Source organism: Xiphias gladius, chromosome 18, assembly GCF_016859285.1.
Source record: "Xiphias gladius isolate SHS-SW01 ecotype Sanya breed wild chromosome 18, ASM1685928v1, whole genome shotgun sequence".
Taxonomy (NCBI): domain Eukaryota; kingdom Metazoa; phylum Chordata; class Actinopteri; order Istiophoriformes; family Xiphiidae; genus Xiphias; species Xiphias gladius.
The window spans coordinates 24842970-24870038 of record NC_053417.1 but is presented as its reverse complement, the minus strand read 5'-3'; the positions used below and the strand labels follow the sequence as shown (position 1 = coordinate 24870038).

The window sequence follows — 27069 nt, the reverse complement described above, 5'->3', positions numbered from 1 at the left end:
TCCACTGACGCATAACAAAATCCAGTGAGTGCTGTCTCTCCTAACCTGCTCGGGTTCAGATCCAATGACTTTTAAGACCTAAGTTATCCTCATATATGTGTTTACGGGTGAGTCACAGTCGCTTCCCTGGTGCCATTTATGGTGTGGACAAACATCGTGTGCCTCGACTACCCCAATGCCCAAACTTGTCTTCACCCAGACTCGTGGAGGACATAGCTATAAGATTGAACCTCCTTTTGAATTAAATAATAAGTTTGTTTTTTGTCCTGAAGATGTAAGAGGTACACGCTCTGATGAGGGTGGTGCAGCAGATGACCAGACGGATGCCATTCATAAACTGGACGCCAGGGCCACGCTGCTCACCCTGACTGACATTCTGGTGTTCTACTCAACTTTTCCGTGTGTATCTTGTGTCCGAGTGCGTGTGTTCTTTGCATTCATGCAGCTGTGTTTATTTTGGTTGACGATAGTGAGGCCTTTCAGAAGCAAGTCAGAGGTATAGATAGTCTTGACTTGCTGTGTACTGTATATTCTTAAGGAGAATTTCGCTTCCAATCACTCGATGACTTGTTGATGATGGTTAGCACTTTTTAAAAAAAAATGTATATACACATTTGATTCTGGACTTCCCTTAATTCCAGGTCAATAATGAAGTCTCCCAAAACTCGGCTCTACAAGCAAATGCTGGGTTCCTTTAACTTCCACTGCAAACTTTCACACCGAACCACAAGAGCAAAGATCAACTTGACAATCCTCAGTTTCACTCTCAGAAAGTCTTTTTCAACACCATAGGTCATGACTGTCTTTTTCTGGGAATTATTTATCAACAGATTTGCAACATATATGAATTTATTTAATTGTCATGATTTTTTTGGCTATTTAAAAGTTGGCAACTTTTCTAAATGAACTTCTTAAGGATAGGGATCGTCTTGGAAAGAAAATATTCAGCTACTGTATGAAAATTTGGACCAAGTAACAATGGCCTAGTAAACACAGCACCTGCCAGTTTTTAAGATAATTTTCAGTGTGTACTGCAAAGTAGTTTTAAAAGACACAGCGTTTGCTGACTCTCATCTCAAGTCTCTTTTAAAATATTAATCTTGTTAACAAAAAGGTATTTTGCTGAGTTATTTGGAAACACATGACCCACATATGAGAGTTATTATCTCTTCCAGTATAACTTCATGTGTATCTGACTCCAAGCGCCCCCACTGAGAGCGGAAGCACCTCTTCTTTGGCTGATCTGTTGCCCAGTGCCACAGCTGTTTTCTGCAGCTGCATAGTCCAGCTCCATTTGGCAACAAGCACTGTGCTGCAGTTACTCCAATGTAATACGCAGAGCTGGCCTGTGCGCGGGCACACAATTGGACATCTTCGCCGCCATACCGCATGGCTGCATCTAATAATGTGTACAGAATGCAAGCGCAGCAAGAAAACTGGGAGTCGATCGGATTTGGCTTGAGCTCGGAGACCGCTCCTAAAATTTGGGTTATGAAGGGCTGTTGCAGCCCAATAAAGCTGTCTCTCAGTACTGACATGAAGGCATTAAATAAGCCTGAAGTGGACTTCTGGATTTGGTTATTTGCTTCTCCTGTTTACTCAGCCCTCTACCTCAGCATAAATCTCAATTTATCAGCTGTGTTAGCACTTAAGTCTCGCTGAAAGCCAGAGGAAAATTAGACTTGCAAGTTTTGTATTACGTTATCTTGTTCTTAGCGTTGTTCTTTAGCCTCTTTCGGCACATGCAGTTTGTTTTGTAGGCATGCTAACGAAACGGTAATGTACTTTACCAGACTCTAAAGTCCAAACTCCAATAGATGGTGTTTATGAGTCACAGAGGATTTGGTCTGTGTTGGCAACGCACGGGCCGAGGATACCAAAGTATTCTACACAGTTTCTTGAAGGCTACATTGGTTTCTGGACCTATAATAACGGGTTGAGGCGGATTTTACTAAACATGTACGACCCGATTTTTCCAGCACTTTTCTGCTGACAGGAGGCAAGGGAGGAGTCCCTAAATCACACCACTGTGGTCAGCGAGATGCCTCTACTATGCTTTCACAGTCGAAAAACAGAAATGATCCTTCCCTTGTATCCAAGAAGAGTCTGAAGAGCACAGGAGCTGCTTAGATGTAGCACATGGCCAAAATAGGTCAAAAGGGAAATTATGAAGATTGCAAATGTTGATTATTTGACACCCTACAGCAATGGCACCCCTTAAAATAGAACAACTTGCAGTCCCTTGTTACTCCTTGCATGTGTCAACCAGTTGTGACCAGCTCAACATAAATAATCTCCTTGGGCACCACTGCCCTTCTGTGGGGGGGGGGGGCACATCGGCCTCTCCCGTGGCTTCTCCTCGTTAGGTCTCGGCCGAGTCTGAGTTTCACACTTTTCAGCAAAGCGGGGGACCTTCGGTGTCCGGCTGTTCAAGTTTTGAAACCAAAAAAAAAAAAGCAGTATTCTGGATTTTTCCATCAGGGAGAAGGAGTAGTAGTGTTTTTCTAGTTATTTGGGAACAACATCGCAAATTGTCCCTCAAACCACAGCATTTTTATGTGTCTTACAATATGTTTAAAGAGACTCTTTATTTTTATATAATAACATAGCTTATATAAATGTAATGTCCTGTAATTGGATGGTAAACACTGGAGATCTCACAAGTGTTACATTCACGGCACACGGACCAACCAGCCAAGCCTGTTCTGCTCACGTCCCTTTCAGCCTACTTTGGTGAGCAAACGAAGGCGGCTCCTCGCCAGTGCTGACCAGGGTTCAGCTTCTAATTGGCGACAGCCGTTCTCCCAGAGCTCGCTCTCTCTGTCGAGCGCCACGGTACACAGCTACTGCCCTCGGCCCTGCCATGTACCCACCATGTATATCTGTGTTATATTTAGGACACGAGTCTGGTGGGACAGCAACACGGGACGCATCGTTTTTGTCTCTATTTTTAACTCCATGCTCGAGTTGGTCCTTCGCACCCACTCCACGGAGAAGTCGCTTTAGTCTTCGGTGCAATGCCTCCTCCAACCCCAGCAGAGGGCACTTAGTGCCCAAGTATGCCGCGCTCGGCTGGAGGCATCTGTCCGTTCTTTTTTTCTGCAGAAATGAGACGATCTCCATCGTTCGGTGATCACGGAGTTCACATACCTACATTTCGTCGCCGGTAGTTGATTGAGTAAAATGTGAAGTGAGAGGAAGAGGAAGGAGTTTCGGTTTTAAGCACTATGAAAAATAGGTGTCCTGGGGGGCATGGAAAGTGCAGCACAGGCACGGAGCCGGTTTGCTGCCCAGTGTAGACCAGTCTAGAGGCCAGTCTAGTCTTCTTCGTTGAACTTTCCTGAATAATTCGGTTTTATACGCCATAAATAAATCTCTGTATTTTTTTCTTTTGGGAGGATAAACTTGTAATGCTTAAAAGATTTCTACGATAAAAGCCCCTGCGGGAAATGTTATCAGAGGAACTTTATACAAAATATTACAAGGGACAATAATGAGAATGATATCACTATTTTCACCCAGCTATTCCCACCTGATACATAAACAGTTAGGTAACGTGACCAATGCAGCTGTGGGGGACTCGATCTGGAAAAATAAACCACCGGTTGATAATAATAGGTTATCATAAACCGGTGGTGGAAGGTAACTAAGTATATTTACTCAAGTACCGTACTTAAGTACAATTCTGACTTACGTGCACTTTACTTGAGCACCTCCATTTTAGGTGATACTTTTCTAATCCCCTGCATTTCAGGGGTAAATATCGCCCCTTTTACTCTGCTGCGCGTATTCGACGCGTTACAGTCACTTTTTTACCGCGTTTCTACCCGGACCTTTAATCTTCACCGGGGCAGCTACTGGTTACTTCGCAGATGCGGACGTTCCAACGCGAAAGGAGGCGCAATTACTGCGGTAGAGGCGTGCGGCACTGCCACGGAAACTGGACTGAAATCGGCCCCGCCGGCACCACTGGAAATGCACCGGAGGGAAACCGGTCCACTCAACAGCCCACATTGACTTTACATGTAGCGTGTACAAAAACCCGATTTTGCCTGATCGGTACTTTTGCTTTGGATACTTTTAAGTCATTTTCGCTGCTGATTCTTCAGCGCTTTTACTTAAGTGAAATTTTAAATGCAAGACTTTTACATGATGGAGTTTTTTCTTTTCTTCTTCGTGTTGTTACTTTGATTTTAGGTTTAAAAAAAAAAAGAAGTCTATACTCTTGTCCCTACCACAGGCAGACTTTACGTCCTTGCGGGGATGATATAGTTGTGGGACTAGAGCGTTTTGTCAGGACTCGCCTCTTGCGAGGACCTAACGTGGGTCTACCAGGAGGCGTCTGCCCGCACCGGGATCGGCCGCCTTCGCTTTCAGCACTCCCTGAATTCCACTCCGCCTTTTACTTTTTCTGCAGCTCTCTCTCTCTCTCCCTCCCTCTCTCCCTCTCCCTCCCTCTCTCTCTCTCTCCCTCCCTCCCTCCCTCCCTCTCTCTCTCTATCCGTCTCCGTCTCTCTCCCTCTCTCTCCGCACAGGACTTTTTCCCAGTGACTTCGCAAGACCGCGTTCGGCCTCGCAAACCGAGTTCCGAGTTTCGGGATCGCACGGGGAGAAGGGAGCGAGTCCGGAGCCCCCCCATTCGAGTCGACATATTTTTTTTTTGCGTCCACCGCCACCAAAAAAAAAAAACCAAAGCTAAAAAGAAAAGGGGGAGAAAAAACAAAACAAAAACAAACGAAAAAACGGATCCGTTTTACCTGTTGATGAGGTCCCGCCGGGTGTCGGACGCAGAGGAGCAGTCGGGTTTCTTCAGAGAGAAGGAAAGTCTGAAAAAGGTGCGGGCGACACACCACTCCGGCGGCCAGGAGGAGTGAAGGACCTCGGGTTTTTTTTTTTTTTTTCCTCTCTTTTTCTCCCCCCCCACCCCCCCACCCCACTCCCCCCACCCCCACCCCCCCTCCCAGCATTTGCAGCCGGTGCTGGCTTGGTGGAAAATGGGCACCCCGACCGCTCCGATCTGTGGACTTATCCTCTCGTTGATACTCACATGCCAGCTGGTCACTGTAAGTGAGCTCAAAACTTTCTCTGCACTCGCTCTTTTTTTCCGCTCTTCTTTCACTCCCCGCGGAGGATTTTCACGTTTCATTCAGCCACAAACCTGACCTGTAAATCCATCTGCCCCCCCAGAGGTCAAGTCAAAGTTACACACCGCTGCCTTTATGTCCCACTAAAAGCAACAAAACAAAACCAACACCACTAAAGGCATGTGTTGATGTTGCTAGCTATGCCCCGTAAATCGCGCGGTCTGCCCAGGCAGGGCTCGCTCGCAGGTGGGCTGGGGGGCCAGACGCACGCAGTCGTGGCCGCACTTTACGCTGTGAGGATGCTTTTAAAAATAATACGACGAAGCTGGAGGCTCCCGTCGAGTGGAGCCGGGCTAAGTTTGTCCATAGAAACAAAGCTATTCATAGGGTCCCCGGGAGTCCTTAGCCCCCTAAACCTTCCCAAAACTCGGTCAGGCTGCACTCTGGCGTTGGCTACACTGCCTGTTGGTTATAACATGTGTGAAGCTAACTTTATTCTGTGGCAGTGTGAACAAAAGAGACGAACTTGTGCACTAATTACCAGCATTTTGTTGTTACTCCTTTGTGCCCCCGCATTCGGGTCCCTCTCTTTGTCTTCCGCAATAATGAATTAGCCCTGGAGAGTCCTGGAATCCTTCAGAATAAAAGTTGGGTTTATTTGCGCAAAAAAGGGTCGTAGGTCGTTTAAAACAACAAAACAAATCAAAACATTGAATCCACTTGCTACTACAAGTGGGGCACAGCACCATTTGAAGTCGCATCCTCTGGTTTTATTCATTCACCTTTCACTGTTATGTAGTATGGTGTAGCGCTGCAACTAACAGCTGTTTTCATCATTGAATTCATCAATCAATTAGTCTATAAATTTTCCACGGAAGATTCTTTGGGGCCTGAGATTCTGTCTTCAGATTGCTCATTTGGTCCAAACAATAACCCGGAACCCAAACATCTTTAATTTAAGGACATATACAAGAGAGAAAAGCAGCCACTCTTCATATCTGAGAAGCTGGAGCCGGGGAATGTTTGGCATCTTTGCTTGATAAATGACTGTAATGATTAGTCAATAATCAAGATTGCGGCAGATTGATTCTCTGTTGATTGACTAATCAATTTATCAGCTAATTGTGTGAGCTCAAGTACGCCAGCGCATGCACTGTTGGGTATTCATTGAAGTGTTATCCGTGATGTTTGAGTCTGAAATAAGTTGTCTTTACTTTGCTATATCTGTGAAGATGACCACAGCTTTGCTGCTGAGAATAGACCCCCCCACCCACCCACCCACACACACACACACACACACACACACACACACACACACACACACACACCCCGCACGGCCCACCCCACCCTCTAAAAAAATCCCGTCTGGTCTCTCACCTTTATGCCCTCCAATAAACAGAGCTGTCACAGTTGAGATATCTGTGACTCCTCTGTGTTGATTTGATCTGAAGCAAAGCCTTTTTGACTGATGGAACGTGCAGTAGTCGAGGTGGCCGGCAGACGTAAATCTTTCCCCCTGCTGTACATAGAATATAGGAGCAATGATAGGCCTGACATTTGAAAAGCTATACTGTTAAAAGTTTTTAGGACTTCAAGGTATATTTGACATCCAGCGGTGACGTGCTATTGAACGCTGCGGCCGTCCCGTGGATGGCATGATCTGTCACTTTGTGTCAGTGCACGAGGTTGAGACAGAACTTTGATTACCTGCATCTTCAAAGGCAACCCAAGTCATATATCTTCAGTATCATCGATCATCCAAAAGCTATCCAGACCCTAAAGGGCTATTATCATCTGTTGTATGCTGGCCTTGGATGGTAATAGGATATGGCCTCTACACTTTTACCACAGCCTTGATTGACTACCAGGCCAACAATACCAGCATAATTGAATTATGTGGAACCACAAGCATCTGTTTCTTGCATTAAGACTTTGAACTGCAGCAGGCGGACTGCCTCTTGATCCAATTAAGCACGCGTACTGGTGTTACTACGGGCCCTCCTTTTCCCCTCGCTGGAATGTCGGGGTCATGCGCATCAACTCGAACAATCAAAGTCAATAAAAACTCTCGATGGGTAAGAGCTCTCCATCACAAATGAGTACCCGTGTCCTGCTGTGAACCACCAGCAGTACTAGTGTGAGGAATTATCCAGGTCGAGCAATTTTAGGGATTAATATTCGATTAAAAAAACAAAACAAAAAAAACAGTCAAGGCGGCTGTTCTCAAATCTGACTCTTACTGGTGTTTAGTGAGAATGGATTGATAAGGTCAGTGGTCTTTGCTTCTGGTCTTACCTAATCATGTAAAAGTGAGGGGGGCCACTTTGTTTTCTGGTGTGTGACATCAGACCGACCGTGAGCACTACTGCTGAGAGGTTTTGGCATGGAGATCTCTCCCAGTATAGACTGTCACAAGTGTCCCTTGACTTCATCGAGGGGGGGGGTTGGACTGGGGTTGGGGGAAGGGCGGCCTGGATTCCTATGACTATATAGTCTGCAGAGTGTGCGTTGTCTGTGTAAATTGTTCTCCGTCTCTGCTGTGTGTAACTCAGCCCCGTCACCCCTGTGCCGAGTATTATGCGGCGATAGTTTGATCTGATGATTTATTCAGTTTGTGCTGGGTAATCTATCGACTGGGTGAGGTGGCTGGTCTCCGGGCGTCCGGGCGTGAGATACTTTATTGTTTCAGATACGGCTACCTGGTGTTTATCTTACCATTCAGAGTTGGTGAGGGCTCCATGGAACACCAGCTCCCTCCCACAGTTTGAACAGTAGGGAGGGTCTGCCCCCTCCAGACCCATTCACATAATTGCCTGAAGACTGGGTTCAGTAAACATTGCATTGTTGAATTATGGCCCCGGGGGAGAGGCCATCATGGCCGATGGGACAATGCTGAACTGAAGTGGCTCGCCCCTTCCTCTAGCACATTGGCACATATGGAGTGCAGGCCGGCAGGCTGGCATTTATTGACTCCGCAGTGAGGTGTGACTCGGGCCGGTATAGAGGTCAGAGAGGCGAGGGCTCTGATCCTGACTCTCAGTTCAGCGGTGTTCCTCATGACTTATTCACAGCCGAGATGAACTCCCACTACGCAGCTTCCCAATTTTTTTCACTTTTAATTTGTATAAGCAGTCAGACACGTAATGCTTCTCATTTTTGAGTCTTTTCACGTTTGACGTCACTTGTTTTTTATGCAGTTCGGTCAGTCATCCCAAACTCCACAAAAAGCTCTGATGTGCTAAATAGAGAAGACCAGCATGTGTTCGGGATTGGCTCACTATTTCCTTTAATTTCTCTACCGTTAAAATCATTCCATTGGATGCAGATGCTGAAAATATGCCTTTTTGGTTTTGCCTTGCCCCCCTACAGAGAAGTGAGCCCAGGGCTGATTTCAGTTCAGCCTGTGGCTTGGTATGGGTAGAAGAGGCACATCCTCCTGTGGCCGACTTAGAGTTAGGGCCACTGCAAAGTTTTACATTTCTAATGGTGCTGTAGTGTTTCATATTTTGCTCCTTTCTTGGTAGCCATTGGTTTCCACTCATTCAACCAAAGTATGAAAATTAACTCATCATCCAGGTGATGTCTAAAGTGAACATCAAGTCTGCGTTTACTGTTGTGAAAGTCACACTGCTGTACCATACTAATGCAGGCCCAACTTTTCAGCTTGATTTGGATTTACTTTTACATTACAACACATGGATAATAGTTTTTTTTCCTTGTCCTATGCTTTGGAAAATGGTCATCAGTAATGTGTGAAGTATGCATTTATAGTAAATGTGTTAAATAAACCCAGTATATTGTTGTAATCTTTTAAGGATCTGCAGCGTGGTCTTATCCTCAATCCTGAATTTAATGCCTCTTTTTCTTTTCTTCTTCTTCTGACTCCTTTTGCTGTTTGCAGCTAATGCTGGCTTATATTAGAATATAATCAAATCAGGCTTTTTCTTGAAAGCACCATATTTTCTCGTAGCCTCAGAGATCAGTGTGATACGTGCGCTGTGATGCAAATAAGGAATTTAGATTACAGAGATGTATACAAAGCCTTACTGATGGAAAAAATATATTTGGGTTTCTTACCCCACCCTCGTCTGGGACACACCCTCAAAAACACACACACGCACGCACGCACACACGCACGCGAGCGCGCTCACACAGATACAAAAACATAAACACAGACACACACACACACACACACACACACACACACACGCACACACAAACTAACTACAGTCTTTTCTCAATGCACTGTGCTCTGTAGCCGGGGTATTGTTGCGCTTTCATGCCCGACGTCGCGTTCGTGTCGGACAGAAGACCCGACTCCAAACACAGCTGCACCTCAGCTGGTACAGCAGCAACGCTGTGCATGTGCAGACATGAGCACACATTCTCTTGAGCACCGCCTATCGTAACTAGAGTCCCACTCTTTCCATTCGCACCTCTTCACACACTTAACGTTTCCCCTCTCTGAAGTGCTCATTTGTGGATGGCTCTTTTTTTTTTTTTTTTTCTTTTTTCAAACCACAGCTCATCAGTTATGTGTCATCCTCAGATCAGTCTCAAGCCTCCGCCATTCCGTAATGAAATCCTCAAAGCTTCATGTTGAAGAAAGTTTAAGTTCGAATGTACCTATGTTGGAGGTAATACATTTGAAGCCTCTGTAAATCAGACCTCTCCGATTACCGCACCTGTGTTTTATCTTCATTGTGACGACACCATGCATTCAGCACACCCCCAAACAACAAGAAGAACGTATTCAAAATGTTTTCATTCTATTCTATTCAATAGTGCCTGTTGAAACGAGACCATCCTTTCACTAAACAGCGTGTTTTCAAGGACCAGTATTGGCAAATGAATTACTGATTGAAGTGCCCATGAGCAAGATACTAAACACTACCTATTTCAGGATTCAGCTCCATAGTAAACCCCGTAATCTGACCTCTTTGCAGTGCACCTAGGACTTAAAAGATTTCCTGACAAGAATCATTAAAATAGCAAGTTCACGGTCCACATTGTACGATATGTAACTGTTCATATTCCGAAGTTGAAAAAAAAAAAATATTAAGAACAGACAGTTGAATAAATGCCCTTCGGCCCCTTCTGTTTCAGTGAAACATACTGGAAGTCTATATCTCTTTTCATTCCTGTGTTATGGAGCTACAAGTGCAATAAACCCAACAGAGTTCACGATGAGGTCACAGGAAGGCTTGAGTCTACACCAAAAGCAATAAAAAACAGCTAATGTTCAGATGCCATTTCACAGTAGCTAATCGCACATTTCTGTTCAGTTTTTTTTTTTTTGTTTTTTTTTCCCCCCCACTCACTGTGTTCAGTCAGAGACAATTTTGTTCAGTTCGGGAAATGGTTAACACGGAGCAAACTCCCTGGTCCTTTGTAGTTCCCTTATACTTCTGTGAAACAAGTGACGAGCAGGTCTTAAACTTGATGTACTGTACTTAAATGCCAATGGTCACTCTGCTTCTCTGGGGATAACAAGCTCTAAATCTGACACGAGTCGCTCAGCTTGATAAAAAGAACAAAAGACTGGAATAGGCTGGTACAGACTCTGACTCATTCCTCCATCTTAAACAGTCTTCTTCAGTCTTTTCACATTGTATTACCGGGCTTTTTCCCAGGCTGTACCAAGGCTTGCGCTCATTAGAGATTCATTGAAATGCTAAGTTAACTGTATTGCACTTTCCCTTTGAAGGTGCTCCATAGTTGTCTGTGCTCTATTCAATCTGCCATTGTCTTTACTGGGGGCACCGATGTGAAGTCACTTGGGCATTCTACTTTTCGCTAAAAGGAAGCTGCTGCATTGTCTTATATGGTCCTTCCCGACTTATACAGCTTCTCTAATGGGGGTTGATGCCCTTTTCACCGAACGTGGTCTTGTGTATTGTGAGCAGGATAGATTTTTTTTTTTTCTCTCGGTGCTTAGGTTTACTAAAGGAATGCCATCAGCCTTTTTTTCCTCCTTTGTCTTTTAAATCAGATTTGACCTTGACATCCCGTGAAGTGTTTTAAAAAATCCCACCCTGGTGTCGTATCAGGGCTGATGATTTCTCACTCCATGAACACAAAATCGTAGCGCCCTGCCTCCACTTCCTTTTACTGTACAAGTCTCTACCTGTGAAACAGAAAGCCTTCCATCTTGGCAAGGCGTTATTGTAATCTGAAGAAGATGCAGTTTCACCCATGCTGCTGTTAAACCTTTAAAGTTTCTGAGGCTTCAGGGTGTAATGGCTCAGTGGAACGTAATTACAGGGAAAACACTGGCTTCCCGTCTGTGTTCACTTTTATTTAATTCAGGAGCATGTTTGTTTGTAGGCAGTCATACAAGTCTGCTGCTCTTCAGAAACCAGTGACTTCACAAATTAGAGGCATTGTTTGTTTTGAACACCAGGGCTGATGAGCTAGAGCTGAAGACTGTGAAAACTAAAAATCAGCCTCTCTAAGAATCAACCCAATTCAATTATTGTCATGCCTAATATAATAACATTACTGTATGCAGTTAAAATGTATCTCTTCTTACGATTTAGGGAAGTTTGCAGTCCTGCAACCAGGCATTACATTTGCCAAACTCATCAGTTAGTCATCATCCTAATAGCCTTGTTTCTTTTAACATTTAAAGTGAAAACAAACAGTTTGAAAATACAAAAAAGTGTGTAAATTCAGTAGCCAAGCAGTTATTATAAAAGGAATTAACAATCTGTCTTAACGGGCAGTTGATGTATAAAGAGCTCTTGATAATTTTTGACTGAGTACCACTTAGCACATAGTATAGCCACAGGTAAACTGCAAAATGTCAGGTACGTGTCATATCACTTCTGGTTTATGGAACCGTTGAATCCTCATGTATTGGGCCTTCGCTGTGCTCCTCACTGAGGCTGCAGAGGCCCTCAGGAGAGACAGGAGGAGAGCTGCACCAGTCTGTTCTGTGTTATCATGTCAGCTGCCGTCCCTCAAGACATAACAACTCTTTCTCTTGTTGTACGCACATCTACACACACATAGGCGCCTGTACGCACTTCTTGTTCTCGGAGGAATTTTCTTTGTTGTTTTCACCCTTTATCCTCTCCTCTTTCTGCTCACTCTTGGTAGTAGCTTTTACTGTTGATCAAATCTCTGAATCCTTGCACATCGTAAACAAGTGGTAAACCAGCATTTACATCACAATTGCTGTAGAGAACTCATTTCTACCCACCTGACCACCTGTTGCCTCAGTAACAAGGAAGGCAGTTTGGGCAAGTGATTTGCTCCATGATGAGATATCTTTAGAGCCCTCCGAAAGCAAAAGGGTCTGTGGTTAAGAGGTTGTCAGCAGTCCATTGTTTTGGCGCAGTGGCTTGTGATGGTCTGAAACTGTTGTCCCTTGCTGAGTCACCATCCTGTTGGGGAAATGAAACCTGGAATTGTCTACAGGACAAGATGACTCCACTTGCCCTGAAGCAAAGTTTATTCAGGCTTTCCTGTGCACTGTTCAGATGTCTTGCTCCATATATCCTGAAAAGCATAACCCAATGTATTTGTTGTTTTTCCAAACCCCATACCCATTTAAAAAAAAACTTGAATCTATTTTCTCTCTGAAGTATGTTTATACTTGAAAATCCCCATAATCTTTAGTCATATCGCAACAAGCAAGTCTTATTTAAACATCTCCCCTGCGTCTCAGCCTTTTGTTTCATGCAGTAAAGACACAAGTTTATCACACGTTTTCTTGCCCAGTGAGATCTACTTCATTTGGATTGTCTTTCAGCTGGTCATAGGGTGTATTTGAAAAGCTGTACAGACATTTTCACAAGTTTTTATAAGTTGGCGCGTAACACTTTAGAACTAAAGATTAATGAATTCCCCAGGACCTAATTATGCCAAAGTACAAACCCTTGTTGTTTTTATTTTTCTCTCGCAGCTTGAATGTGATTTTTGAATTTCCATCACAGTTTGCTTCAACTGAGTCGACCTGGTTGGTTGGAAATATTTTCCATCCGGGTTTGCTGCTTTTGAAGATGCTTGTTCCGTGCCATGAGCCAAACTGTGTTGCCATGGAAAAAGTTTTTGATTTAAACACGCAAGGGCTAGTTCACATGCTGTATTATTTAATGAATAATAAATAGGACTCACAACAAATCACAGATACTTTGACCTGATTGCAGACTGTATAAATGAAGCACAACATTTATTTATTATCAAAGTTCAAAAAACGCAAATCTTTAGCTGCATCAGAAGTGACACAATATAACATCCTGACTGCTTATTATAATAAATCATGTTATATAATATAGTCTACAGTATACCCGGTAAAAGACCTACTGTAATCATGACCTGTTGCTACAATTGCAACTTGCTAAGCCATGCCTCCCTTAGTTACCGTACAGCACAGAGGCAGTTTACGATGATTATGGCGAAAGGTGTACCACTTTAAATTCTTAGTAATTTAAGAAAACAAAAACGAGTCCATAGTTTCAGAGAAAGGCAGGCTACTCATTTGTAGCTGGTGACCGTCAATTTTGGCATTTGAAATAAAAGTACGATAAGGAAAAACATACACACATACCCCCTATTTGGCTCATATCTTACAAACTCCTTCCTATTTAGATTTTTACATTAAAATTAAGAGAAAAATAAAAAAGGCTTTTAGGATGAGGACTAATCAGTGTTTCTGCAAATGTAACACCCGCTGAGGTAGCATTGATGTAACGTTAGCTGGGGTTGCTGGCGTGTAAACCTCCCCGATTCCAAGAAAGAGCTGGACAGAACTGCTAATGTTAGCTTAAAGTCAGATAGCGTCCAGGACCAGCTTCCACACACTGGGGAAATGCTACACAGTGGATGTGCTGGTTGTTTTCAAAGGACTTAACCTTTAATCCCATAAATTAATGTAGCTAGTTAATATATGCGCTCCTTGGCCTGGGGAGTATCGCTAGGTTAGGTTATGTTAAGCTAGTTAGCCAGACATGCTAATGATCGCATTTCACGAGCAGACAAACGTTGTTTAATCCCCTCTTTACATTTTTGCTAATGTATTTTTGGTTAAGAAAAGGCTTAAAAAAGAGTTGTTTTTTTTTTTTGTTTTTTGTGTTAAACAAGGTAGGAGGTGTAATAATAGCAAACTAGACAGTCACTTCTTTGTGACAACTTGTAGAAATGAGGGTCAAGGCGTTGATAAGAGAGGAATGTGGAACCTGCTTGTGGTTGAGTGTTTCCCTAGATCAAAATCACAGCTTCTCGCTGGAGGCATCACCATTGAACCATCTGATCATTTTCAAATACACTTCTCTTGAAGCTGTCCCACATCACCTTCAGGAGGAAGGTGTGTGGAGGATTTCAGATTTTATCTTTGTCCATATAGAGCATTGCTAACTAAATACAAAGAAATAAAAAAGACTCCTTAGCCACCACGCCGACTAAATTAGCTTTGCATCCATCATGTGCCCAGAGGCTTGACAGTATGCGAGGCTACCCGGTACCTGGCAGGCCTATTGAGACTGAAGGTTGGCTTTGTACGACAGCTGGTAAGGCAAAGGAAATTTCTGTGGTTTCAGACTAAAGTGGCTGTATATAATTTTCTCTCCACCCAAACCATCTGTTGATTCCATGGAGCGAGGAGTCATCTAAATCTCAGCTCAAAGCCTTGTGTATGCACTCCTGAATGTGGCAGTTTACGGTTTGATCAGAGATGGTATAGAGACCCCTGCAGATGAGGAAATGTATTGGAAACCTAGTCCATCTCTCTGTATCTGTTGCATTTCTGCCGTAGCAATGTTTCATTTCTGTGGAAGCGTGAGTCAGCCTGTATCTCATTTGAGGTATACAGTTTACAGTAAGTAGCTGGTGACCACCGACAGTGCCTTTACAACACATCACTAAGGCAGCTGTCAAGGGTTGCTGATTTTTTTCCTTAAATCAATGCACAGCTTTTGTAATATTTGATTAAATTTGACAACCAGAAGTCAATTTCAGATTTCTTATCTCGATCTCTTTTTATAACCATTTGAGATACCTGTATTGGATTTGCTAATCTAAATTACAGATCTTGGTTGCCCTTGATGGTCTTTCCGAACTCATCAGAGACAGTGAAGGCCTCACTTTTCTGTTCGTCTTCATGCAGGCAGCACCTCCAACCAAGTCAGGCAATTATTGCTTTAAAAGGGGGTAATTAAATGGTTCTTCCAGTGAACTGAGGGTCTGTGTGATTTATGTGGACCGTGAGCACATAGAGAAGACTCTTTCAGCTGTTTTCAGCTTCCAGGACGAAGAGGCCCCGTCTTCCCCACCAGGCTCCACCTGCTGAGGCTCTATTATGACCCTGTCATGGGTACAAGGGGTGGAGATGGGGGCACACTGGGGCTAAAATTTGGCACAAACACCAGACTGCAGACTGCAGTCGGATTCTCTGGCACAGACATCAGTCTTGCCTGTGGGCGCATGGTTAACTTCTCTCTAGTCTGTTGTTTCATCAGGGCTTTCCCTGTGCAGGAGTAATGGAAAACAAGATTTGATGGAGATAATAGAAGAACAAGAACAGAGTTGTTTTTTTGTGCCTATTTGTTTTTTAGAACGGGCCGGCCAGACAGGCAGAGATTAGGGTCTGATCAGCCCGGGGTGCTGTGTCTCTGAGGGCTAGTCAGCACTATTGCAGCAGCCCAGAGCTGGAGCTTGTCCTTCTGATATCATATACCCACCCATTATACTACAGGCCTAGTATAACCATTGTAAATATCACTGTCCTGCTGCAGACCTGTTCTGGCTCTCTTCCTGTTTCCGATCAAAGGCCCCCCCCTCTTTTGAAATACATTTCAAAAGGGAAACAGTTTATTTTGCACTTACCTTTGCACAGCCCTCTTGATTGCTCAATGTGAAATGTCTTTATGGAAGTGGGACTTGAAATCTGATTGACACTTTGAAGTATGTTGGAAACTGATTTTTTTCCACTGATTGGTGGAAGGGCAAACATGAGCCATTGTGCTCTGTCTCTGAAACATTTTAAAGAAAACCATAACAATGAAAAATAAGCAATAACTGTCCACAACATTTGGCATATATTTTTCAAACATAAACGTTCAGTATATTCTAAGGGATAGCATGCATTGTCAGTCATGGCTCATCCAGCCCTCATTCAGCCCCATAGGCAGCAATACTTGGAATTAGGAATTAGTGTTTTTTGATGAGAAATAACTTAAGTGTCACTTGAAAAAATTCAAGCAAAACAAATTATTTTATTATAACATTTTTATTTATGTAACAATGCTGTTCGGTTATTGCTCGTTGTCTGAGACAGAAAATTTTACTGTAAAGAACTGTCAGCAAGGTCAGAAGGAGTGACGTAATCTCACGGTGAAAGCTGAGTCTTAAATAATCCTCTTTCTGCTCCTCTTTCCTTGAAAGGTCACGCACTGGCCTGTGCTTGCTTGTCCATTAGCACAGTGATAATTCACATACGGAGCAGACTCCCTTCTCTCGGGTACCGAACGGGTTCACTTTGCTGATTAACCACCGGAGGTCGGTGTATTTTCACATGGACACACAGGGTCCCATGCCTATAATTACCTCTTATTATAGTAGGAAATGGATCCCTCACATCTGCTTCCAATGAATGGGCAGGTTAGCCCTCCTGCTTTCTTAAATTATTGTATAAACTCTTGGCAAACAGATGTCTTTGTAGCCATTAGCACACCTTTAAATTAAGGCCCGTTGTTGAATTATGAGGACAGGTGAAATTCGTGTGTCGACTTTTGAGACGAAGATACTCCCAGACTTTGTTTATGGTTGTCAGATGTCTTGGGTTTGTCGTGTAGCTGGTACAAAGTGTAGAGTATTAATTAAATGAATTATTTGGTAACAAGCGGCAAACGCTTGCGTTTAAAACTGCTCGCTCTAGAAAGAATGAAATCACAAAAAAACCGTTAAGTGTAAAGTGAATTCATTCAGAGTCCACATGGTCCTGATTGCAATTGTATGCCATTTAATAGAGTCCCCCCATGTATAGCTAGAAACATGGCTTGCAATAAGAATGCAGACCATGTGCAAGATGGTTTTTGTGGCCTTAAATAGTGACCAGTTTTATACTGGGATGTTCCATTATAATACCTTACAATATAATGAGATGGGAATGCTTCACTCAGGTATAATAAACAATTCAAGAGAATAATATAGCCTCTAATATCATACGTTAATATTATGAAATAAATGCTGAAACATACCAAATTTGATAAGAGTTAAATTGGCGGAACAATGGCTCCTGTTCAACTGACCCACCTTTTTTATGTTAACTGCTGACTTTTATACCCTGCCCCTGGCTAATGGTAATGGGAGCTTTTTACCTAGCACAGGACCAGGATCGTTAAAGAGCCTTCTGCTCCCAGAGTAAATGTCTGCAATGAATGGCCTTAGTAATGGTTTGTGGTTCCAATTAGCTACCCAATGGTGGGACTATTACTCATTAGTTCAGGCACAAACATACATGAATATTATGGGGTTATTTCCATTTCATTCACTCTAAGAACAATTAATTTAATTCCTAACTGGGTCTTTAAAAAAAAAAAAAAAAAGAAGAAAGAAATTACATAGCAGGAGGAGGGGGTTAATATTAAAGTCGGAAATTTATGAGAAAAAACTCAGATATTCTCTGAGATGAATGTGATACATTTAGGCTACAAAAAAACCTCAAATATTTACGAGAAAAATACTTGAATATTCTCTAAGATCGTTAAGTCATACATTTGCGAGAAAAAAGTCAGAAATTCTCTGAGATTAAAGTCCAAAATGTTTGAGAAAAAACTTGGAAAGATTGTCTTTTTTTTTTTTTTTTTTTTTGTCAAAGGAACACATCCCAGATTTAAAAAGAAGACAGCAAAAATAAGGCGGTGAAAAGTCCATCCATTTGTCTGTATAGTATAAATATTTGGCATTAAGTGTGAATTTTTTTGTTCATAGGCACATGCCGTATGAGGTTTATGAAAAGTTAAAGGATCGCCAAAGTTATTGCAATTCATCCTGATGGGGATATGAATGTGTGAATCAAATTTCATGGCGATCTATCCAATAGTGTGAGTCAGGTAACCGATGTGCCATATTTGCTGGCCTAGAGTAAACACACAGTTATTCATCGAGAATCAGTCTGTTTTTGTCGCTGTTTGCCCTTAGGTATTGTTCTGCTCTGAACATGCAGGCAGTGTATTTTTGGGACTATCTTGTGGAAGAAGGTTAAGTGAAGTAAAGGAAGTGTTTAATTTAGCTCAGGGATTTTATCTGGCTCTCAAAGCGTAAGATCCAGCAGGCGTGGTCCTGTCTGGGGGAATTCCTTAAGCTTACTTAAATGCTCTTTTGCCACACTTCCTGTCCCGATATACATTCTTTTTTTAAAAATTATTATTATTTATTTTTTAACCTATTTTCAGTTTCAGATCTAAGTTTATGCAGTACTGTGTGCTATCTGAGGAGCATTTAAACCAGATGTGCTTCAAATTTTGATATTTGTTGACTCATTTTATGAATCCGTTTTTTTTCAGAGGGGATCATTAGCTTTCTCCAATCAACCTGTGAATCATTGCAGTCTAAACCACACCGCAACCTGCTATTCAGTCTACAGTGTGTGATAGACCGGCGAATGATCCCCGCAGGAAAACAGTCTAGACAGGAAAATTCCCAGTCTAAGTGAGTTAATATACTGTAGGTTATTCTTCTTATACAGTCAGTTACTAAATACAGAAAGTCATAGCTTTTAAGCATAACTCAAATTTTATCTAAAGTTAAACAGGATGAGTATTGAGAAAGGAAAATGGGGATATGGGTGTAAGATTAAAAAAAATGTTTAACTTGGTTGATATATTCTAATATGGGTTTATATTTAGGTTTTACTAATGTATTGTAAGATACTGTGCTAGACACCAGGCCTTTAAAACTGGAAATTATGCAGGAAAAGTGAGAGACGTCTCAAGAGGCTCTTGTAAAGTCCATTGTTGACCTTGGACAAAAGTAATGGTGGGACTACTGTTTATCTCCAGCCCAACAGCTTTTCCCCTGACCCTCATTCATAACCGTATCTTCATCCTGCACTCTCTCGGTTTGCTTATCCAAAGTCTGCTCTGAGACAGACTTCGGTTTTGGCTGGCTTGGATTTCCATACTTGTCTCTAAAGTTGGAGACATTGCAACAGTATAAGCAATGTCTTGTGCAAGTGTTCAGCTGATTCAGTAGCTGCTAAAGTTTAAGCCAAGTGATTTTCTCAAAAACTCTTCAAATTAACAAAGAGCTGTGTACTTCTATCCTACCAAATTAGGGATGGAATTCAGAAGGCACATTTATGCGCTTATAAAGATCTACAAATTGTAAAATACATAAAAGATGGAAATGAAACATGATCCTAATTGAAAGGCCTGTGGTTACCCTGAGTAATACAGGTGAACTAATCCTATTTACAGGGTTAGGCTTTTCTGACCGGCCAAAACAAAAGCGCTTTACACCTGGAGAAATCCAACCCTCACATCACTTGGATTCCCGAGATCCCCCTCCTTGAAGCAGCCTCCAGAAGGTAATCTGGTTCTTTGCAAGTGTCCTGCCCCTTGATCCTTTGTCAGGGGGTGACAGAGGGAGCCTGAATCAAGGGGGTTTAAAGCTGCGGAGGGAAAAGATGAGAGCCAATCGCAATGAAAGCATTTTATGCCAACAAAGTGGGTACCTGATCCCCTCTCACATGCCAAACCCAATAATTTGCTTCAGGAATGTTTGCATTTCTGTGCTTTAGGGTATCGTTAAAGAAGTAAAGCTCGCTGGCTCTGTGGAGGATGGTTAAGATTTTCCTTGATCCTTGGATTGGGGGGAATAGATGACTTCCATCACCAAACATAGCAGACAACCTGCAAGAAAGTCCCTTGTCAGGCCGAAGCTTAAGGTCACATCTCTGCTAACCGGAGTGTGGGCGGATTTGCTTCGAAACATTCTTGTCTATTTTTGGTCAATAAAAATTCGACACTGTCAAAACAGAAATGCTAAATCACTCTGTTCTAGACAGGGAAGGTTAATGAAGTTTAATGAACAGTAAACAGAAAACTGTGTTCTGTGTGCAATACCTTCTAACTGAATCACAATCTCACAGGCTCTGAGGTGCATGTTTTTACTGTTAGGACCTTAGCAATTTGAGCTTGAGTCAATTTTGGTGTGCTGTACAGATGTGGGTGTGCCAGTATTCTGAGAAACAGTTGGTTGTGCCTGCTCCCACTCAGAGTGTTTTCTGAAACATGGCTTTCTTCAGTGTTTATTGGTTCTTGTCCAGGCCTCAAATGGGGGAGGTGAGGGGATTGCCAACCACAGCTGCAGAATGCCTACTGTATTGAGCCTCTCCGACGCTAGATCTGGAAAATGCATGCATGTATATAGCGTTTTACACTGGGGATAGCCTTATACAAAAGCATCTTTGAAAATGCTGGCCAAATATAGTTCAACTTACTGCACAGAACCATTAAACTCATGACTGTTTTGAGCATAACCATAATCGCTAGACGCTCTGGGGAATGTGCAATGATTTAGCAATTCTTGCATGTCTTTTAGATGTTGCATTTACCAGGTGATAAGTTACTCCAGTCTTGTTAAAGTATCAGTTTTGATGCTGGAGATGTCTCCTTACTAGACCTTATCCCCTGTTCTGTCTGGCACCCTCTCTGGCTGCAGGGCCTCTGGCGGAGGGTGTAATAACATCTGCATCTACACAGCTCATGAGATATTTTTATCTCTCCAGGGAATTCCACCTCTGTTCTCCTCGTAGATCTCCTGCCCGGATGCATGGGAAACTGCCTCACACTACATTTCGTTCACTCTCGCTGCATTAATTAATCACCGAAGGATCAGTTCAAAAATGGCTTTTTATTTGTTGCTGTGGAATTCGTTTATGGCATTGTTCTGTCAAAACAAACTGTATGTAATATGACAACAGCTGAGGGCATTCATAATAGTGTTATTTGTATTGACCCATAAATGTGGCTACCTCAGATGAGGGTTCAGCCACAGTACTTTCCCATGTTTTTTGCGAATGAATTTATTTGACCTGCAAGACAAAGAGGAGCCAGTGTACTAGAGGCAACCTAAAGTGAGGCACAGAGGATCCACCTTTACTTAGGATGTCCCTCATATAGTACTGTAGGTCTTTACAGTTTTTTTCTACACTTTTTGTGTTGTCCCTTTTTAAAAGATGTGAGATTGTTTCTGGCTGTAAATTGTCTACTGTAGCGACTCGTTGATGTTGACATTAAACAGAAATAATCATTTAATCAACAACTGGATTTGACAAGTTGGGTTGACTTCACTTCCTGATTTAGTGATGTCATGCATAATCGGAAAGCATGAGCACCCTTTCAAATATTATTAGAAAAAAAAAACCCAAAACAAACTACAGCAGCAGTGAATGATGTTGTTTATGCCTGAGGACAACAAGGAGTCATTCATCTGTTTGATAATGTAGTATCAGATGATCCTCCAGTGCAAAGTACCCATTGTCGAGGGCTTTGTGTAGTTTAAATCTGTTTCAGATTTCCTTGCTTCCTTGTTGACTAAGGGCACCTAGCCCATGATACTCAGATGGATATTTGTTAATCTTTTAAGTTAAAGATTAGAGAACCCTTTTCATGCTTGTCTGTGTGGGCTGTGATGAAAGTTGACCTTTTCTCGTTGCCCGTGGATATTTTCGGCTGTTCTGAGGCCAGATCTGATTTCTCCTACCCTGTTCTCCTGTCTACTCCAACTTTTGGCTTTTCCCATGGCGCACAGGTTAGCAAAAACAGCTGTTAGGTAATTTCCATTGGGGACGATGGAGCTGGCTCTTGAAAGAAAAGGATAACCTCTGAATACCTCCTCTCCTTCCTCCCTTTGATGATTTTGTCAACATCAGACTGCAGTGTCTTGTTTGCTCTTCAGTGCAGAACATCTGGAGAGTAGCATAACCATCTTTTCTGCAATGGCCTTATTATGTTTATATTAATGGCATAAACAGCTGAGGAAGAATACTTTTGCTCTCACAGTCCATCACTTCTGTGGACTTTTTAAAAAAAAATCTTGGCAGAGCCAACAGAGAGTATTATTGAAAAAGTTGTGTGAAAAAAGGAAAAAGACTTTGATCTGCAGATGGCGCCCAACAAAGAGTTTTGTTCAGTTGACAGCAGGTTTTGTTGTGATGTTATAAGCTCAAAGTGCATCTTGGGTTACAAAACAAAGGCCGCGCAAAACTCACGATTTGAGACACTCAACATGTTGGAACCCCTTTGCGTTCCAAAAGCTTCACCATGGTACCCTGCCAAACCCAAGTTAATTGTGAGATCGCCATCCCAAATAGCATGACCTTGGGAACTGGTGGAAAGTGGCTTTACCAACATGAAATTATTCCCTCGAGCCAGGACGCCTGGAGGGTATTCTCTTCCTGGCCAAAGGGCTGTTCTCACAAAGTCAGCCTTCATGACCAATCTTTTATTTTAAAGATGCAAATGTTTCATTTCTGCACCTCAGTGGAGGCTTTATATACTGCATGTTGCCACTCCAATGGCCCAGTATGTTTTATAAATGGTTGCATAAGCTGCATACTTAGAAAGATTTTGTCTACTTAGCTTACATTTCCCACACAGTGTAAAGATGAACTAATCGAGTATGGGGGGGGGGGTGTTGAGTTGACAGACTGAGCTACTTCTGGCTTGTGATTATGTGGGACAATGCGAGTGTGGCCAAGTCAACAGGTGGTGTCAGATCAGTTGGTCCTGAGGCGGGAATGAGCGAGAGAAAAGAGAGGAGGGTAAATCTAACGCTGCCGTCAGTGTCGAGAAACCAGAGCATAATCACAGAGCCATCAAACAGCTGCTGCTACTTCCTTTCTAAAGCTGAATTGGCCCACAGCCCTTCAAGTCATCTCGGCGGAATCTGTTGTTATGTTAAAAAAAAAAAAAAAAAGATTGGTAGAAAACCACCACCTAAAATATCTAAATAACTGGTCGATGGATTGTCATGAGATTTTGAACAGACATTCCTGATCCCCAGACGATGGAGCCTCAGGTGAACCCCTTACTTTTCCTCTAATTACATCAAGTTGTCGTTTCTGGTGTTTAGTGAAATTTGTTGACAATGTTGAACGGATTACCATGAATGTGGTTCAGAGATTCCTGGTCCCTAGAGGATGAACCCTAATGTCTTTGGGAATCCCCCTTTCCTCTCTCAGCGCCACCACAAAGCTGATATTTGCAGTGTTGAGTGAAATCTCTCAACGACTAGTGGATAGATTGCCATGAAAATTGTTTCACACATTCATATCCCCATCAGGATGTATTGCAATAACTTTGGCGATCCTTTAACTTTTCATAAACCTCAACAATCAGGTCAATATGTACACCGCTGTACCAGTACAGACTCACAGAGCTGCTAGCCTGGCTGTAGATGTTTAGTGTTGACTTAATGTGGCTAAAATACACTAATATTTTAGATGATTCTCAAATATACTGTAGTTTGTGAACTACATTTTGGAAGAAGAATTTCATTTTAAGTCATTTTTATTAACGTAGTTTGAATTTAGAAATACTTTTTTGTGTATATTTAGTATATTTCATAGCATATTACTATTGAGTGTGAAGTTAGGAAGTATCATGGGTGTTTTTCTTCACTGCTGGGAGCTCTTCACAGTGGCTGCAGTGTGTACCACTCCCTCGCCAAAAAGTAAATAACTCTTCTTGGAGACAGAAACCCGCAGTTCTTATGCATCAATTTACTGCAGCTGAAGCTCAAGTCAAGTCTTCGTCCCGGGGTGCTGCTGTATTGCAGCATCAGCTTAACGTTAGGACGCCTCAGGTCCCTGATCCCTCCGAGTTCTCCAGTGGAAAGGAGAGCAGACATCTTAAATGACATAGCAGTGCTTTCAAAGGGGCTCTTTCTGTTATAAATAAACAGGCCGGGGCTGGCCAAGCCGGAGCTGTTCTTCCCTTCTGGGCTGCGACCAGCCTCAGCACCTCGCCTGTCAGCTGTCGTCTGGGGGAACTGGAGCTGGCCCCTCAGTCCCCTCCACCCCGCAGGTCACTCTCTCAGAAATGTTACCGGAAACACACGCTATATATAGAGGCTAAGAATTACTCTCACAGTGTTTATGTTTGATGTGGCACGTAGTTTGGGTTGAGATAGGATATACGTTGCATTTTTCCAGTTACACTTATCATTTTTTATTAGTCTGCTATCTTTTTTGTATTTGCTGTAAGTTAAACCTTATAGCTCTCCCATGTCATAGTCATTAGAGTATAAACATATTTTCCTCACAGTAAGAGCCCCGGTAGTTTTAAGAGCTAAACCTCCAATCCAATAAATTGCCTTTCTCACAAACCACTGAGCCCTATTAAAACAGAATAGGTTCAGTCCTAGCTGAAACGGCTGATAACTTTGTGCCTGTTAACAAGGTGTTTTTCCAGTGTTTGTATTCAGTTGTGGATTGTCCATGTGTGTACTGTATGTATGCATTTCTTAATGCCTGCATGTGGAAATAAAGGAGGTGGTTTCGGGGCCTTTGCTCATTGATGGTGGGGGGCCTTAAGGTTCCACCGCTGGACAAACTGTGGTTACGATTCTAGGTGGTCTGTTGGTGCAGGGTCCTGCTGGGGCCCCTGCTGGGGTGGTAATTGAAAAGACAGGGCTTCTGAGAGTGTCACCTGGGCCCTTCACGCCTAGGGACGTTTGGGTGGAATGTGTTCACGCTCTATTATCCCACCCACAGTGAAAATGTAATACAGGATAGCTTTTAAAACCACTTTCTGCTACCTGTTATGTAGCCTAAATAATATTTGGTTTGGGGGTATCGATGCTCAGTTAGGAAAAAAAACATACTTTTAGCAATTTAATATGAACCCCTCTGCTCTCTCTTTCTTTTGAACTTCCAAAATCACAAAAGAAACATAAATGAAGGGACTTGTTAAGCTTTGCTCTACTGCTCTTTACACATATTCCAAGTCTTGTGATTCTGCTATCACTGAGGCTGAAAAAAGCCCATCAGATATAGCATTTTGGTTAGTGCTAGGCTGGGGTGTCTGGTTTCACACCATGCTTACCATCTCTGCTCTCTGTCTGGCCTTGGTGTCGCCAGGCCCTGACTCTCGGCCCTAAAATACATGATGGTGACTCACCGCCCGTTTTCAAATTGTGCTATCTGGAGCGGATTCAGACAGATGTACAGTGCAGAATAATACATTAATGAGTCCTTCTAATAAAGGTTTATTTGGGGCATCAGTACGATCGTTTAGTTAGTGTTAGTCACAGAAATGTGCGCTGACGAATTCAGTTTCTTTCTTGCGATAGATTTACAGTAGTTGTGCAGCACATACCCACCATTTGATACATTAGACATACAGTAAAGCGGGCTGAGGTAAAACCTAAGGCCTGTATTAAATAGGCGTGGTATCGAGGACTTTTCAAGCATGTACAAGTGTACACATGTATATGATTATGATTCATTAGTTCAACCTCCTGTTCCTTTGATCTCAGCAAAGCAAGAAAGAAAAAATTCGACAATTACTTTTTTTTTTTTTTTTTTGGTTACTGTAATTGTAGCTCTTCAGACATCCTTTTTCACCCTGCGTTGCTGCACCACATACACAAGTCCGTACAGGCTGGATGCTTATTTAGTAACGCCTCCCTAAACAGTGAATGTTCTTGTAAGGAGAGGGGAGTGTGTGAGGTTGTGTGGCAGATGCTGACTAGCTGGAGGCAGTGCACGCTTGCCATGGAGGAATTTTGGATCTGGTTTTACCTTACATGAAGATAGGGAGCAGACACGAGAACGCAAAAGACTATTTTATATCTTTTTGTTGAATTTGCTTGATCATATCAAGGCATGGTGGGCATGATTTTCCATGCAGTAGGATGCTTATATAGTGACAGAAGTGACTTACATCTCCACGATTTCAACTTTTACTATATAAAGAGGAACTCCACTGATTTTACACATCAAAGTCTGTTTACAGGTCAACGAGAGTACTGCTGCATATGTGAAAAAAGTTTAAAAGTTTAAAGCCTCCCTTAATTTCATTTGAAGTAGCTTCAGTTGGGACTGAAGATTACAAAAAAAATGGAAGAAAAAAAAAAATCTGTGCGTATAGAGTTAGAAAGAAGTGAGTGTACCAGACCACTCCCTGAGACTACATTGGCCGCTACCAGCATAACACACCCAAATTGTTGGTGGAAAAGTTGCAAAGTGGGTAGCATAGGCGTCAGCTTTTGACAAGAAAGAGGAATGCGTAGAATGAAAGAGAAGATATCTCTGGTTTTGCTGCATGTCGTGAATGTTATACCCTGCACTGCTAAATTGGGGGAGTACCCTCATAACATATTGTCGTCAGTCCATTGCACTCTGCTGCATCACCTCGCGATACCGGGAAATACCTGAAAAGGCATCATGCATGTCGAGAAAGTGCGAGCTCCAGTGACTATTTCCAGTAGGGGACCGGGCTTATTGTAAAATGCATGGCATGGCCGTCGTGTGGGAGAGAGAATAAATGACCTGGGGGAAGATGGCTCGGCAGGCACTCCAAGCATTTGTTCAAAAATGCGGACTTATCCTTCACTTTTTACTCCCTGGCCCCCTTCCCTCCTCTCCACAAGTCCCTTTTTTTTTTTTGAGAAAATCTGGTGTGTTTGTTGCAATCCATGGTATTAGTCATGGAACACTTTGAGAAGACAATCCATGCATGTTGTCAAAGAGTGTTTGTCTGTTGAATGAAGAGCCTCCTACCACTTCGTCCCAGTCCAATCACTTCGGATTAAACCCTGCAGAAATGTCAAAAGAGCTGCAGAGAACAGAAGGGCCTCACTCATCGGGCCCTTTATGGCAGCAGGGGCCCAGGCCGAGGTTTAGTGTCAGAAGTGGCAGTTTGTCAGCTCACCACCACTCCAGGCAAGGGTTAAACACACGGAAAACTCTGTCGCTCTCAAACGCAAACATTCTCAAAGCTGCCCTGTTGCCACACTTTTGTTGCTAAAAATC

General features: G+C 42.7%; 1 protein-coding gene across 5 annotated transcripts in view; it reads left to right on the top strand.

The window, feature by feature from the left end:
- The first annotated feature begins 4982 nt into the window (after positions 1 to 4982).
- The window catches only part of hspg2 (heparan sulfate proteoglycan 2), a 91999-nt gene continuing 69912 nt past the window's right edge, over positions 4983 to 27069 (top strand). For all 5 annotated transcript variants that reach the window (XM_040151913.1, XM_040151914.1, XM_040151911.1 and 2 more), the window contains exon 1: positions 4983 to 5063. In XM_040151913.1, coding sequence (XP_040007847.1) covers positions 4995 to 5063 — 69 coding nt within the window. In that variant the 5' untranslated portion in view covers positions 4983 to 4994. The remainder of the gene's footprint in view (positions 5064 to 27069) is intronic.